Source organism: Pogona vitticeps, chromosome 4 (assembly GCF_051106095.1).
Source record: "Pogona vitticeps strain Pit_001003342236 chromosome 4, PviZW2.1, whole genome shotgun sequence".
NCBI lineage: Eukaryota > Metazoa > Chordata > Lepidosauria > Squamata > Agamidae > Pogona > Pogona vitticeps.
In genome coordinates this window covers 137,613,562-137,627,975 of record NC_135786.1, presented here as the reverse complement: position 1 = coordinate 137,627,975, position 14,414 = coordinate 137,613,562, and the positions used below count along the sequence as shown (strand labels likewise).

At 49.7% G+C, this 14,414-nt stretch overlaps 1 protein-coding gene across 1 annotated transcript; it reads left to right on the top strand.

The window, feature by feature from the left end:
- Nucleotides 1-5,182: 5,182 nt before the first annotated feature.
- On the top strand, nucleotides 5,183-11,621 carry IRX1 (iroquois homeobox 1). Its single transcript, XM_020795593.3, has 4 exons — nucleotides 5,183-5,969; nucleotides 8,801-9,842; nucleotides 10,696-10,768; nucleotides 11,117-11,621. Exons 1-4 carry the CDS (start codon nucleotides 5,685-5,687, stop codon nucleotides 11,145-11,147), a joined length of 1,431 nt encoding a protein of 476 aa, XP_020651252.3. The 5' UTR covers nucleotides 5,183-5,684; the 3' UTR covers nucleotides 11,148-11,621.
- The last annotated feature ends 2,793 nt before the right edge of the window (nucleotides 11,622-14,414 follow it).

Below are 14,414 nucleotides of genomic sequence, written 5' to 3'. Positions count from 1 at the left end.
CAGAGTGCCTCATCTCACGGGTACACTTTTTAACGCGGGCACAGGCGCTTGTGTGCTCGCTGACTCCAGAAGGGCAGGGCCGCCGGTCGCAGCGATGATGATCCTTCCGGCTGATCACTTGCGACCGGCGGCCCTGCCCTTCTCTAGCCGGCGGGCACGCACTCGCCTTCAAAGCCTTTTCCTCCGTATTGGCTTCTCGGCTGTGCGGGAACTTTTCCCGACCACATCTGGAGTGGATCTATATCCTCTCATTCAAACCGACAGACAGAAGGGCGATTCGGAGGGGCGTTTTAAAGCGACCATCTTGACACCCTTTCTCTCTTGCGCTTTTTAAGGCGCCTTCTTCCCTTCGCTTCTCCCCAGAACACCCTCGGGCAGTCCCGCAGGACACCCTCCTTGGGTTCAAATTCGACCGAGCAGCGACCCCTAGGGCCTGGCTCCGCGGCGCTTCTCGAACCCGGGGCCACTTGTAGTTCCATGCCACCGACTTATGATTCTCTTTTTGGAGAATGATTGGGCGTGATCCGGAGGATCCGAACCATGCCGTCGCCAAGGCGAGGTGCACTCCATATTTTCCCAAGTGGAAAGCCCTGCCATGTCCGAAGGGACGCTCCAAAGCATCTTATTCCCGGGCGGCGGAGGTCGGGGGCTCCGAGCAAGGGCCATCTCCAAGCACTCTTCTAAAGCGGAAGGGCCCACCCCTCGAGACTCCCCGAGTGACTTTTGTCTCCGAAGGGAAGAGGCACAAGGAGCCGAGTGCAAAAGCGCCTGAAACCTGTGCCTCTCCATCGGCCCAGTGTTGGCTCTGCCTTCTTCTTGGTCTTTTTCTCCGTCTGTTCAAGCCCTCCACCTTCAAATCGCACCCCCCCTTCCCTTGACTGAACTGATGGAGAGACTTGTGGTGTTTGTTTTTAAGTGCCATTCAAATGGGAGAGGAGACTATTCGGGACCCGAACTTGGAAGTCCATAGATAGATAGATAGATAGATAGATAGATAGATAGATAGATAGATAGATAGATAGATAGATAGATAGATAGATAGATAGATAGATAGATAGATAGATAGATAGATAGATAGATAGATAGATAGATTCTGTCATTTGAAAGGCGGGGAAGGGGGAAATAAAGAAAAATAATTAACACACGCAAAGTTAACTCTTTTGAAGCGCCGTGGATTTGAGCAACAAGGCTTTGCCCACGTGGGAAATCTATGGATATAAACAGGAAGCTTAACTTCCCCTAGGGATCCTGCCTCCACCCTTCGCCCCCAATAGCGGTCAGTGCTTTTTTTGGGAAGGGGTGAGGGTGTTTTAACCCCCTCCAGGGGAATTTGGCGATGCGTCGGCTTATTCTACCACGAGCCGAAATCCAGTCTTTCTCAAGAACAATTTTGGCTGCGATCCTGTACTCACTTCATTGTGAGTGAGGCCCGGTAAACCTTGAACACTTTACTTCTGAGTAAGCAAATGTAAGATTGAACTATGAATATAGCTGTGACTCTTTTGTGGGTGCTTAACACTGAGACGGCAGTTTGCAAAATCTTTCGGAGTTTTGTTTTTTCCCCGGAAAGGGGGGGGGAATGGGGATGTGGAAAGGGATCGACCCAAGTCAAATGGCACTGACAGCAAACTCTCGTCGCCCGCACAGCCCAAGTTCAAGCACTTCGGAATCATGGATTTTTTTTGGGGGGGGGAAGGACGAAACACATTCTTGGTGCTTAATGGGACCGCAGGGGAAAGGCGGGGGGGCGGGATTAAAGGGCCGGATTGGCACCCCAGCCAGTCCCACAGCAGGCCTATCATTTCAGCTAAAACTGGGAGCAGCAACGCGGTCAGGTGAGATGATGGATCCGGGAGGGGGAAGCCCTGCCTGGCCCAAGCGGGAAAAAGGAAACCAAGGTCTTGGGACTGACTTTTTGTCTGGGCAGCGGGAAAAGGGGTTGGCTAAATCTGCCAGAGCCCTCTCACTTTCCTCGGCCTTCCTTTTTGCGACGTTGCCCATCGTCTTACTGCCAGCAGCCTTCTCCTCCTGCTCCTCCTCTCCGGTCTGTCACCCGGCACATTTTCCGGGGAGTGAGAGAAAGGCCGCTCCCTCCTCTCATTTCGAAACTCCTTTTTGTTCGCAAGCGCGGCCGATTGTTTAGCCGCCCTCCCGGCTGATCCCGGTTTTAATTTCGCGTCCCGATTTTACGCCACTCTGTGATTCACAAGGAGAACGGCAGCCCATTTCTCCCCGGAGAGACAGTACCGGAACCAGGTGTATTGTGTGTGTGTGCACGCGTGCGTGCGTACGTGTGTGTGTGTGTGTGTGCACGCGTGCGTGCGTACGTGTGTGTGTGTGTGTGTGTGTGTGTGTGTGTGTGTGTGAGAGAGAGAGAGAGAGAGAGAGAGAGAGAGAGAGATGGATTTAGGCGCTCAAACTGGAGTCACCCCCTAAACAGAGCTAACAAGCTTCTCAGAGCAAGGCCATCTTAGAACTGACTCTTCCTGTAATTGTTGATGTTTCTCGAGATAGCAGAGGAGCCGTAAACCCAGGAAGTATTTCAAAGCCCCATTGAATTCAACAGAGTCAAGCGTTTGCTGTCGTTGGAGCATCAACAAAAATAAAAAGAACTCAGTTTTGACAGGCTGGTGGCCTCGGTGGTTTTCTTCTTCTTCTTCTTCTTCTTCTTCTTCTTCTTCTTCTTCTTCTTCTTCTTCTTCTTCTTCTTCTTCTTCTTCTTCTTCTTCTTCTTCTTCTTCTTGGCTTTGATAGTCATGAAGCCACTTCTAAATTCTGGTTTCTTTCCGAACTTTCCGGAAGGAACTGGACTCAATTTACTGCGGTGAATGGGAGGTGAAAATGCTCCACTTTGACAGGATTGGATCCCCCTTAAATATTTTATTTCTCACCTTGGATTCTGGCCTTGGGGAAGATGGTTTCATTTTTATGAAGCCAGGGCGGGGGGCGGGCCGGTGGAGAGACTTTCCAGCAAATATCTGGTTTAAAACAAACAAACAAACAAAAAATGGTTACCTGGACTGAAACTCCACACAGGGTTCAAGTAGGGGCAAGGCAATGGCAGCTATGCCACAGCCACCCAGTCCTCGATATGTAGTGTTTAATGCTCACCACGGCAGCACGATCGCCTCTGCTCTGACAAAGAGACCTGTGTAGTACACAGGATTTGTATACACCTGTTCCTCTACATGCACATTTTACATTTTAAATATACGCTGTTGCTTCGTGTTCTAAAAAGTAACGTGCGAAAAAAAAATGAAAGTCCCAGGGTTGTCCCACAAATAAGTCTTTGGATTTGGAATATGATCCAGAAGACAAGGAGGGAGGGGAGGCAAATTTTTTTTGAAAAAAGGAAAAAACGATCCCCCGCCCCCAAAGGAAATACACTTGTGGTCAACTTTCTTGTAAACTTTTATCTTCTGTAAGGTTAGCATAGTTTCTGAATTCCAGCATTACTCTGTACCTATTTTCTCAGCAGAAATACCTGTGTCGGTCTGTGCGCCCGCGCGTGTCTGTGTTTGTACATATAAGGAATTTTGTTCTTATCGTCATTTTCGAACATTCTAAATGTATGGTTTATATAGGTGTAAACCAGGACTGACAGCTGTTCTGAGGAACAGCAATAATGCACAATACTAACAGAAATAATGATATAAGGGAATGATAAACAAAGCGCCCGCAAAGTACGAGATGAGTTTCAGATATTTAAAATCCAACAAGTGCCTCCTCAGTTTCTCCCGAGGGTGCAAATACGAAGTATAGGTTCGGGAGTGGAACCCAGGGTCCTGCAACTGCTTCGGAGTAAACACGGGTAGGTTGGCAGGGGGCACCTTCTCTTCCCTTTTCATTCCTGGGGGGGCACCTTCTCTTTCGCTTAGGGCTCTTCCTTGTACCCCCGCAGGGGATAAGACCATCCAACCCCTGGAAAGACAGAGGGACCACTCAAGTTCCTCTGTTACTCCAAGAGGTGCCAAAAAGTGCGGAAAGGACATATCCTAAGAGGGCATCACTTAGGCAACAGCCCGGCCGTAGTAGCTCCAGCCCCGCAAGAAAGGGCGACCAGGTCGGCAACCAGCGTCCGGGAGGAAAGAAGACTCGCCAAGCGTTCTCACCTCGGAACTGCATCCGACCAAACCCGCGCCTTCTTTCCCGAGACCACGGCTGAAAAGGGAGTAAAGGCCACAGTCCCGATGCCCACCTCTTCCTTGAAGATCTCCCTCACTACAGAAGGACAAGGCTGGTGCTGGGTTGATCCCTGACAGACGGGCCGCCAGTCCGCCAACGCAACAAATGGCAGAAGCCCGGGAGTGGGGGGACGGAGGGGGGAGAGAAAGAGAAGAGGCTTTCCCAACGCTCTGTCCTATAGACCCAACAGAGGTAGGAAGGGAATCCTGTTATCTTTTATCATAGGATAACACGCTATTACTGTATATGATTTTACTATTATTATATTGGACTGTATCACATTATATCGTCCGGCACCAAGAAGAAATGGGGAGAGCGAATTCCCGAAAAGAATTGTTGGGAAGAGTTGAATTCTCTGAGTGTGATTCTGCGTGTGGGGAGATTGTTCCATCATCAGCAGACCAAAAAGAGAGAGAAAAACCCTATAGAGTAAAATATCAAGGGTGAATAATGTCCACTGATCTCTTTCCAAACAAAAGTTTTATTTTGTTTTTCATTTTTAAAAAAGAGTGGGTCCGTTTGCTGGCTGGGCCAGCCACTTTCAGCACGTCCTGAGCTGGGTTGTTGTTAAGACCAATCCCGTCGGGATTCCCCCCCCCCCCCCGCTTCTTTCTTTCTCTCTCGCTCTCTCTTTTTATGAAGGGGACACACCAAGGCTGCCGAACAGCAAAACCCCAATGTTGGACAGCTGTAAAATCGTGTAGACAGGTTGTCATACAGCAGCGGGGGCTTCTCTGAAAGTAGCCCATTGCTAAACATTAAATACACACACGCACACACAAACCCCCACCCCGCCACACGGCAGCTGCGCGCAGTCACACAAACCGCACGCACGCACGCACACACACATACACACGCACGCATCAAGGCAAAGTGGCCCAGGCAGGCTTGCGGAACCACGTGCTCGGCGGAAGGAGGAGGGAGGGCAGGAGTGGGCGGGGCTTGGAGCTCAAGTGGGTGCCAATCAAAGCATCAACTTCAAATTGTATCTGAAAGATCAGCCGAGGACCTTAGGGCAGGCGCATCAGTCGGAGCTCAATTGTTGATCAGATCACATCTAAGGGATTTAGGAGCACAGACGAGCCGAGATTTGAGGGAAGACGCCCCATCGAGTCCGTCCACACGCGCTGCCGCCGCCTCCGCCTCCGCCTCCGCCTCCGCCTCCTCTCCTTCCTCCTCCTCCTCCTCCTCTTCTTCTCCCACATGCCCACTGCGAGATCGGGCTGAGAAGGAGAGAGAAGCGAAGAGAAAGCGAGCGAGCGAGCCGGCGGCTGATCGCTAACGAGAGCCCTTCTCTAGACGGGTGCTAGCTGTCCCCCCCCCCTTTCAGCGCGGCCGCCTGCTTCCCCACCGTAGAGGGAGAGGAGAGTCCCCCGCCGGCCGGGCTCCCTCCCGTCCCCGGCGCGGCCGATTTCTGGCCTTGCCCCCCCCCCGATCGCCCCGTCGGCGGTGCGTCCCGCTCCTCCTCGCCCGCGCCCGCCCGCGCCCGCCCGCCCGGGATGTCCTTCCCGCAGCTGGGCTACCCGCAGTACCTCAGCGCCAGCCAGGCCGTCTACGGCGGGAGCGACCGGCCGGGAGTGCTGGCGGCCGCCGCCGCCGCCGCCGCAGCTGCCGCCGCCGCCTCGGGCCGTCCCGCCGGCGCGGAGCTGAGCAGCGGCTCCAGCGCCGCCGTCACCTCGGTCCTGGGCATGTACGCGGCGGCGGCGGCGGCGGGGCCCTACAGCGCGCCCAACTACAGCGCCTTCCTGCCCTACACCGCCGACCTCAGCCTCTTCTCGCAGATGGTGAGTTGCGCTTCGGCCTGGGCGCGCTTTGGAGGGGCCGGACGGAGCGGGGAACGCTCGGGGGCCGGAGGAGAGGCAGGGAGGGAGGGAAGGAAGAATGGAAGGGAGCAAAGGAGGGAAGCCAGGCCGGGCTTGGGGAGGGCAGGGCAGGGCAGGGCGAGGGGGGCGACGCCGGCTCGGCCAACAGTTCCGATCGAGCCCCAAAGTTAGCCGGCTGCTTGGGTGCGCTGGGGCGCACGGCTCCGGGACCTTCTTCATCCGAGGGCAGCGCGGTGCCCAAAGCGGGAGCCCTCCTCCCTGTTTGACCCGCGCGCCTTTCCCTCTTCTCCCCAGCCTTCCCGCGTTCCCACGGCGAGGCTTCTCCGCTGCCTTAAGGCCGCGTCAGACATCTCCAACAGCTTCTTCCCCCCCCCCCCCCAAGAACCACAATCGGCGACAAGAGCGCCGGTGGCCTCGAACGCTGAGCCCCTGCGGGCGCCTTCCTGCCCTCGACGCGTTTGGCTCGCTCTTCTCCCCGTCTCCACCCCGGCTTTCGCCTCCCCTTTGCTGCCAGAAGTGGCCGAGTTTTAATTAATTTGGCGTAATTAACGCGGGGTGGGGGGGGGAAAGAACAGGGGCGCGAAAGAGGCTCCGGAGAGCGGCGCCCCTCCGGAGGCTCGGCAAACAAAAATTGGAACGGGCTCCGCAACCTTTCCCAGCCGGCCCAAAGCTCGTCGCCCACATACAGTATTTGCTAAATAAACTCGTCTTTTTCATTCACTGCCGCGAACTTGACTGGAAATGCCCGGCCGAGATATGTTTGCTCGTTTCCCTCTGCTCTCCCGCCCGCGCTCTCCATTTTATCAAACTAAATTCTTTTTTGAAGTCTGTTCAAATGGCATATTTGGGGACGGCGGCGGTATCCCTGGGCCGGAATTTAAATTAAAAGATGGGGATGTTTACTGTTATCGAAGTTTGTTTTGCAGAGAGCGTGTTTTAAGGCTCGTTTAAGGTTCTTTTCAGTGAAGTGTTTTCATGTGAATTCCCAAGAGAAATGTTGACCTCATGTTGCTAACAATAACAAAACCAAGTCGGGATAAAAAACTTTTTAGTCATTTTTCAAAAGAAAAGCATCTTTTAGAGATGAGACTTTCCCCCTTTCTCTCTCTCTGACATGGACAGATTAATTTTAAACTTTGTTGAACGGAGTGCAATTATTTATTGTGGATGTGCCGCCGTGCTCTTGTACAAAACGGAGTTTTAAATATTGTGGAAAGAAAGAGAATTTATTATTACAGGACACTGTAGAAAGTAAACCGAATTCTAAATTCAGGCAACCCAGCGTGAGCAGAACAACGTAAGACAGAGACTGAAAATGGGCTGCCTCTTCTGGCTTAAATGATGAGTGGAAGCAGTAATGATTTTCAAGTGGCTACTTCAAAAGAATTCCCAACAGGGGAATTCAAAATTTATCATTTCAGCGACAAGAGCAAAAAATTGCTCAGTGAGATAAAGGGGGTAAAACAAGCATGCCCTGTTAAGAGTTATCATTTAAAAAATTACATCTTGTCCTTTCCAGATGGCATCTCCCTTTCCCCCCTGTGATAATACTCTTGTGAGTCTACTGGGGGGGGGAGAGAGAGAAGATATTTTCAGAAATGTCTTGTGCTTTTGTTAAGAAATGCCATTTTCTGCTTATATTATTTATTTATTTATTTATTTATTTTTAAAAATGTGGGTAGCAAAATAAAAACAGATCCTGAAGTAGGAATATTCGAAATGATGGACTGTGACTGAAAGAAAACAAATAAATGCTTTTGAATAACAAGCATCTCTGGCCTCACTAATTTTCTCCATGTTTGCAGTGACCAGCAGTTCCTCGAAAGCATGGCCCACTTCTGAAGAGTCCTTAGTCTTTGAGGGAAGTTCGAGGGATAAAGTCATAAAATTGGGTGCAGGCGCATGTGCAATTTGCCATAATAATGGGGGCTAATGAGGTTGTTAGAAAGATAAAATGTTATTTACCAAAACACCTGATGGGCTAATTTGACTTCACTCTGTTTTATTGCTGATGATAAAAAGTATATTGATTGAAAATAAATCACCTCTAGTAAAGACTTACAGAAAAGAAAAAAAAATATATGTTTTGTTCTCTTCCGATAAAAGGATTATTAAGGATGCGAAGAAATGGAATACATGTATAAAACTAAAAAAAATCCCCATCATCTCTGTGATTCTCATGCTACCAAAATGTGTGACTGGGTGGAAATGCACTGATAAAAAGTCACCTAGAATTTTGCATTTTAAAGTCCAAAGAGAAGGGAACTAAGCATGGAGGCTGTATTATTTCCTATTGAAATCTGATTGCCTTCACTGGGCTGACCTTGGACTGGTTTAATTTCTGTTGCATTCCTGTCTTTCTGTGTATATGTCTAAGAGCACCATTTGCTGTCGTTCATCTCTCACCTTCCCGAGCCTTTGTGAGCTACTCTTTAAAATGCTGCTAGAGCTCAGTAGGAATCTGCCCTGCCGGCTGTCTGTTGCACCAGACATGCCCCAGCAGCCTGCGATGCAGTGATATTATCTTTCATGATGTGGGTCAGTGCTCCTTTCAGGATGCCTGCTTATTTTTAACAGCACAATAAATATCACCTCTTGGATGTGGGTTTGGAAAATGAGGCAGGATGGGGCAAATGTTTTCAAAGGTGGTGCAAAGAAGCACCCCATCTCTTTCTCTCTCATACTTAAAATAGAAGCTGATACTTAAAATAGAAAGGCAGGGCTCATGGAAAAGAGTCTTTGGTCGATTCCCTCATTCCTTCTTCTCTTCTGCTTTTCTGACTACATTGCAGGGTTCCCAGTATGAACTGAAAGACAACCCTGGGGTTCATCCTGCAACTTTTGCTGCTCACACCAGTCCTGGTTATTATCCCTATGGGCAGTTCCAGTATGGAGACCCTGGGAGACCCAAGAACGCAACCCGAGAAAGCACCAGCACCTTAAAGGCCTGGTTGAACGAACACCGCAAGAACCCTTACCCGACCAAGGGCGAGAAGATCATGCTGGCCATCATCACCAAGATGACCCTCACCCAGGTCTCCACCTGGTTCGCCAATGCCCGGAGGAGGCTCAAGAAGGAGAACAAGGTCACTTGGGGGGCACGGAGCAAGGACCAGGAGGATGGGAATCTCTTTGGGAGTGACAACGAGGGGGACCCTGAGAAAAATGAAGACGATGAAGAGATTGACCTGGAGAGTATTGACATTGACAAAATCGATGAGAATGATGGGGAGCAGAGCAATGAGGAGGAGGAGGAGAAAGTGGAGCTATTGCGGCAAAGGAGTGAAGAGGACCATTTGGAGAAGGAGAAAGCCTTGCCAATGTCAGGCCCCGAAGGACTTAAACCCAAAGAGGCCCTGGTCTTGGGCAAGGAGACTTCTGACAACCCCACCCGAATCCTGAGCCCCGGCAGACAGAACAATCTCCAAGGCGCCCTCCACAATAAGCCCAAGATCTGGTCTTTGGCAGAGACGGCCACCAGCCCAGATGGGACCCTCAGCAAGCCCACGCCTCCATCCCCTCCTTCCCAGGTGAACCATACATCTCCCCAGCTCCAGCATCCGGCGTTCCTCCCCAGCCATGGACTTTACACGTGCCAGATTGGCAAATTTCACAACTGGACCAATGGGGCCTTCCTCACCCAGAGTTCCCTGTTAAATGTGAGGTCCTTTTTGGGAGTAAACCACCACCACCACCACCACCACGCTGCCCACCACAACCACCACCTTCCAGCCCATCAGCAGCTGCAGCAGCCTCAGCAACATCCGCAGGCCACTGGGTTAACGGCTCTCAGCACTGAAAAGTCATCAGAGAGGACCAGCCCCAAACACATAGGTAACGTGGGAAGCAGGGAAAGGAAAGGAGGTTGCATGCGGCCTGCTTCCTTGGAGGGAAGTCTTACTTTCTGAGGACTTTCCTCAAGTCAATAGATGGTGGCAGGGGGAGGGGGAATCCATGAAACTTCTGTAGGCCCTGGAATGAAATTCTGTCTGGTGTGAAATACTTGGCCTGCTTCTCTCCCAGTATAAAATGTATTGAGAATCTTCTACCAGATAATGCCCCCACCTCAAGCCTTCATAGTTTTGTTGCTGTTTTTGCTGTTTAATCACGAATGCTAGGTCTGTGGCTTCAGGCAGGGGGAAGTAACACAAGTATATTCATTTGCTTTGAGGGTGGAGGGAAAATCTTAATCCCGAAACTCTTCAGGGCCCGCAGTTTGTCCTTATGCTCTTCTCTTCTTAAATTACCATATTAATTGAAGCTAGCTGTCAACAGGTTAAATCAAGACTAACTGAACAATTAATGGAGCCATTTTGAATGGTTCCAAAGAGATAAAATGCATTGTTTACAACAGCTTTGCAAGGTAGACCTCTGTATTGCAGGGGAAGGGCTGATACAGGACAATTGGCCTCACTGAAACCACCTGAAGAGTTTATGGTCTAAAGAGGGGAATTTCTTGTTCACAGATCAGTAGCTAGGCAACTATACATTTCTCTTTTCTTTTCCTTTCTTTTTTCTTTAAGTAGTGTAACATGAATATTGCTGAGTTGGTGAAACCATTCCCTTGTGCATTAACATCTTCAGCTCTGTTTTGTGTGACCATATAGTTGAACTTTGCTAAGACATGTCTTCTCCCCCCCTCCCTCTCCCTCTCTCCTGTTTCTTTTCTCACCCCCACCTCCCACAGAAAGAGAAAATCTACCAAGGACTGACTCTCCGCCTCAGCAGTTAAAATCTCCCTTTCAGCCTGTCCGGGACAAGTGAGTTCTTGTTCACTGAAATTTACTTAAAGGAGAGAAAGTGCTGGGATAATACAGACTAATCCAAGCACACCCTCATTATCATAAATCAAAGCAACAATCAAGCAGTTCTGTAAAGGTTTTCAATGTGGTGTAAACTTACAAACTATCTCCTTCAGCCTGGACGTTGGGGTGGGCATGTGTGTTTATAAGGACCAAATTCCCACCACCGCCAATGACAAGTCAGGTTTCTATTGTGTAAAATCTAGATACAGATAGATATTCCTAGCTTGTTCCCTAGTGCAGATGGGCGAGCGAGCGGTAGCAGAGCTTTCACTGATAGATGGTTCTGTCTTTTCTTCCCAACAGCTCTTTGGCTCAGCAAGAGGGAACATCGTGAATTTTAACAACCCTCCCTTCTGCTTGATTAAATGGGTTGTGCTTTTTGTTTTCTTCTGTCTTTTTTTTGTTTTTGTTTTTTGGGTTTTTTTTTTCCTGGTGGAAAAGAGAATTTCACAGACTGGTCTAAAGAATAAAACAAAACAAAATTGGAAATGATCTAAATGACTTCCATCCAGCTTCTCTTCCTCCTCCTTCCCTCTTTCTTTCTCTCTTTTGCAATAAGGTGGTAACAATCTATTTAAAAAAAAAAAACTTTTTCAGCTCCTTAATGGGATTCTCCCCATTTACAGTCTCCCCTTTTCCAAAATGTGTAATTCTAACCATAATTGGAATATTTGTTTTGGTAAAGATTTCTCATGCGTTTGTGTTAATTTTTTTTTTCTGTATATAAAGTGATTTCAAATTGTAAATAGTGCCACAGCAAAAACTTGTCTAAATCGTATATTTTTGTCTAATAAACAAAATGAAATTATGACCTGGTCCTGCAGAAAATGATTTTGGGGTTGGGGGGGTTGGGGTTAGGGTTAGCACAATATAATTCCTGGGGCTTCATTGTTGTCCTTCCAGAGTTAGAAAGGCGGCTGGAAGGATTAATCATTCCAGTTGGTAGGTTAATCAACAAAAGGTTTGGTTGATTAATATTGATAAGATCGAATGAGCTAAATTTTAAATCACTGGGTCTGAAGGAATACCATGATAGTTTATTTCTGAGGCTACACTGCTCCTGGAGTGTTTGGTGTAATGAGGGAAGAAAAGGGAAACAATTATAGTTAGATTTTTCTTTCCACCACTGAATGATAGCTTTGGTGTCTAAAAATGCTGAAATGTTTTAAATTTCCTTCCGCCGTTCAGAAAGAACTTTGGTTTTAGTATGGTGCAGACACATTTAATTCTTATTAATGCCGAAGTAGATTACCTAAGGAAAAAAAAGGGGAGAAAGTGTCGAACTGGCTGAAAATATGGCAGCAGGAAAATATTTTAAATACGTAGCAAAAGAGGTCCTTAGATTGTGTGACGGATTTCTCTCTCAAACCAAGTTGTGCTTTTTATTTATCGACTCCTGGTGCGTGACACCCGGGCCGGTTGGAGTTGGCTAGGTGAGAATTTCTGGGTGGTTTTGATTGATAGACAGATTGACTATTGGAAGAGGTGATCTTTATTTCCCCCGCCCCCAACGGGAGGCGGCGGGGGGGGGGGGGCGAGAGAGAGAAGGAAGACTGCCGTGTAATTGTTTTCAAAAGCAGACTTCCATGTCCAATTAATTTGAATGTAGGTCCCCCGCCAGTGAACGGAGAGCGATCCCCACGTGCCAATGGGACAGAGGTGGACGAAAACGGTAGCTTGTTGCAAGGCGGAGGGGAAAAAGGTCGGGAAGTCGGAATCCTGGGAAATTGGAACCGGGATGTCTCGGCTGAGCTTCTCCTGGATGTATACCTGCGGAATCTCTCTGTTCTTGCCGGAGTTTCGAGATCTTGGCATCAAATCGAGAAAAAGGAGGGAGAAGGGAAGAAAAAAAAAAGACGGAGAAACGGCTGAAGCGCCTGTCCCACGCGTCTCGCCTCCACCTTTCCCTTTCCCACGGCGAGGGAGCCGCGGAAACCGAGGGACGCGTCTCCAAGACGGCCGGCCAGGCTTTGGAGGACCCGGTCTGGAAACAAAAGTGGCCGCGCTCTCCCTCGCGGCCTTCCGCCTCCCTGCGCGCTGCTTCTCCCGCCCCGCGCTCCGATTTTTTTCTTTCTCTCTCCCCCTTCCCTTCCCTAAATGAGAATGCTAAATGAGCATTGAGGTGCTAATCAGATAACAGATGGTTGTTGACGGCGGAAAATGGAAAGAAGCAGCTGGGAAAGTCATTAAAAAATCATGCTGGAGACAGCCTCTCCGAACTGCGCCGTCCTCGGAGCAGGACTTGTCGGAAGCCAGGACGAGATCTGAAATCAAATATTAATAAATCCCCCATCATGGGTGACAATATTGATCTGGATTTCCCCACCCCTCCAAAAAAAAAAAAACTTTTCACCTCTCTTCTCCCCCCCTCCCTTTTTCATTTTCTGTAACTGCAATAGTACCGAATTCAAAGAAGGGACTGGCTTCTCTTATCCCCCCCCCCCGCCGCCCCCTTGCGCGCTCTCCAAGCCCACCCTCCCTCCGCAGCGGCTGCTTTGGCTGATTTTGCCCCCCGATTCCTCGTTTTCCTTTCCTTCGGCAAAGAAAAGAGGCAGAAAAGGCACTTTCCATCCGCGCCGGGGGAGGGGGAGGGCGGGAGAGAGAGTGAGGAGGCCCAAATTTTCCGCCCCTGCGGAACTTAAGTGGGGACTTCAGCCTTTAGAACAGCTGGACGTTTCCAAACGCCCGCGCGCGCCCCTCTGCAGTTCCAAACCTGATCTAAAACCGTTGACTTTAATTCGATTTATTTACCAGCCTGGCTCGGCGCCTGAGAGAGACCGTTCCTGAGGGAGAAAGACACGGCCAACTGAAGAGGCCGAGCGCTGGTGAGCTTTTCGCGGAGAAGCCGCTGAGCCCCCCCCCCCCCCCGTGTGGCTCAAATGCTTCTCCGGAGCACCTTGGCCTCTTGTTTATTCCGAAGTAAGTCCCGCGAGTTTGCCAGGCCTAGACCGGGTGTCCCCGATTGCTATTTCGGGGCGCTTTAAAGCAGAACTCCGATCGACGCCTGCCGCGTTTGACATCATCCTCCCATTTCAGATAAAGAACAGAGGAGAAAAACCCACCCGCCCATAACAGGGGTTACTTTCCCCAGCCGGTCTACTGAAATCTTCGTAGTCTGCTTTATGACAAGGAGAGCAGCGGACTTTTCCAAAAAGAAAAGCTGCTCCAGACCATGGGAGCGTGATTAGCGTTGTTGTTATCCGAACATCACCTTGAGCTCCTTCAACGGGGGAACCCAAAATAGACTTTCAAAACAATTCGATCTGGAGGGAAATTTTCTTTTCTTTTTGTGTTATGTGCTTGCTCTCCTCGGCCTCGCGTCGTCTTAAAAGATCAAGCCGAGGGAGGACTTCGCTACTGCGAACCTAACCGAATTGCAAACCGAAGGAAACTTACTGGGGTGTGGGCAAAAATCGTCCGAGGGAGGAAAGGGGGGGGCTGCGCGATTCCACCCCCCCCCCCGTCTCTCTTAGTTGCGCTATGCAGAAGGGGAATCTCTTCTGGCTTCTGGGCGGAGGATTCTCAAAGCAAAGCCTCCACCAAAAAGTAGTTGATTGCCGCCTCCCCCCCCCCCACACCTCCATTTGAAAGCAGGAGAAGT

Bases quoted from the DNA above. Each gene is read 5' to 3' on its own strand.
- IRX1 (XM_020795593.3), top strand. From the start codon at position 5,685: ATGTCCTTCCCGCAGCTGGGCTACCCGCAGTACCTCAGCGCCAGCCAG. The intron at 5,970-8,800 runs GTGAGTTGCGCT...ACTACATTGCAG, and splicing joins TCAGCCTCTTCTCGCAGATG to GGTTCCCAGTATGAACTGAA. The intron at 10,769-11,116 runs GTGAGTTCTTGT...TCTTCCCAACAG, and splicing joins TTTCAGCCTGTCCGGGACAA to CTCTTTGGCTCAGCAAGAGG.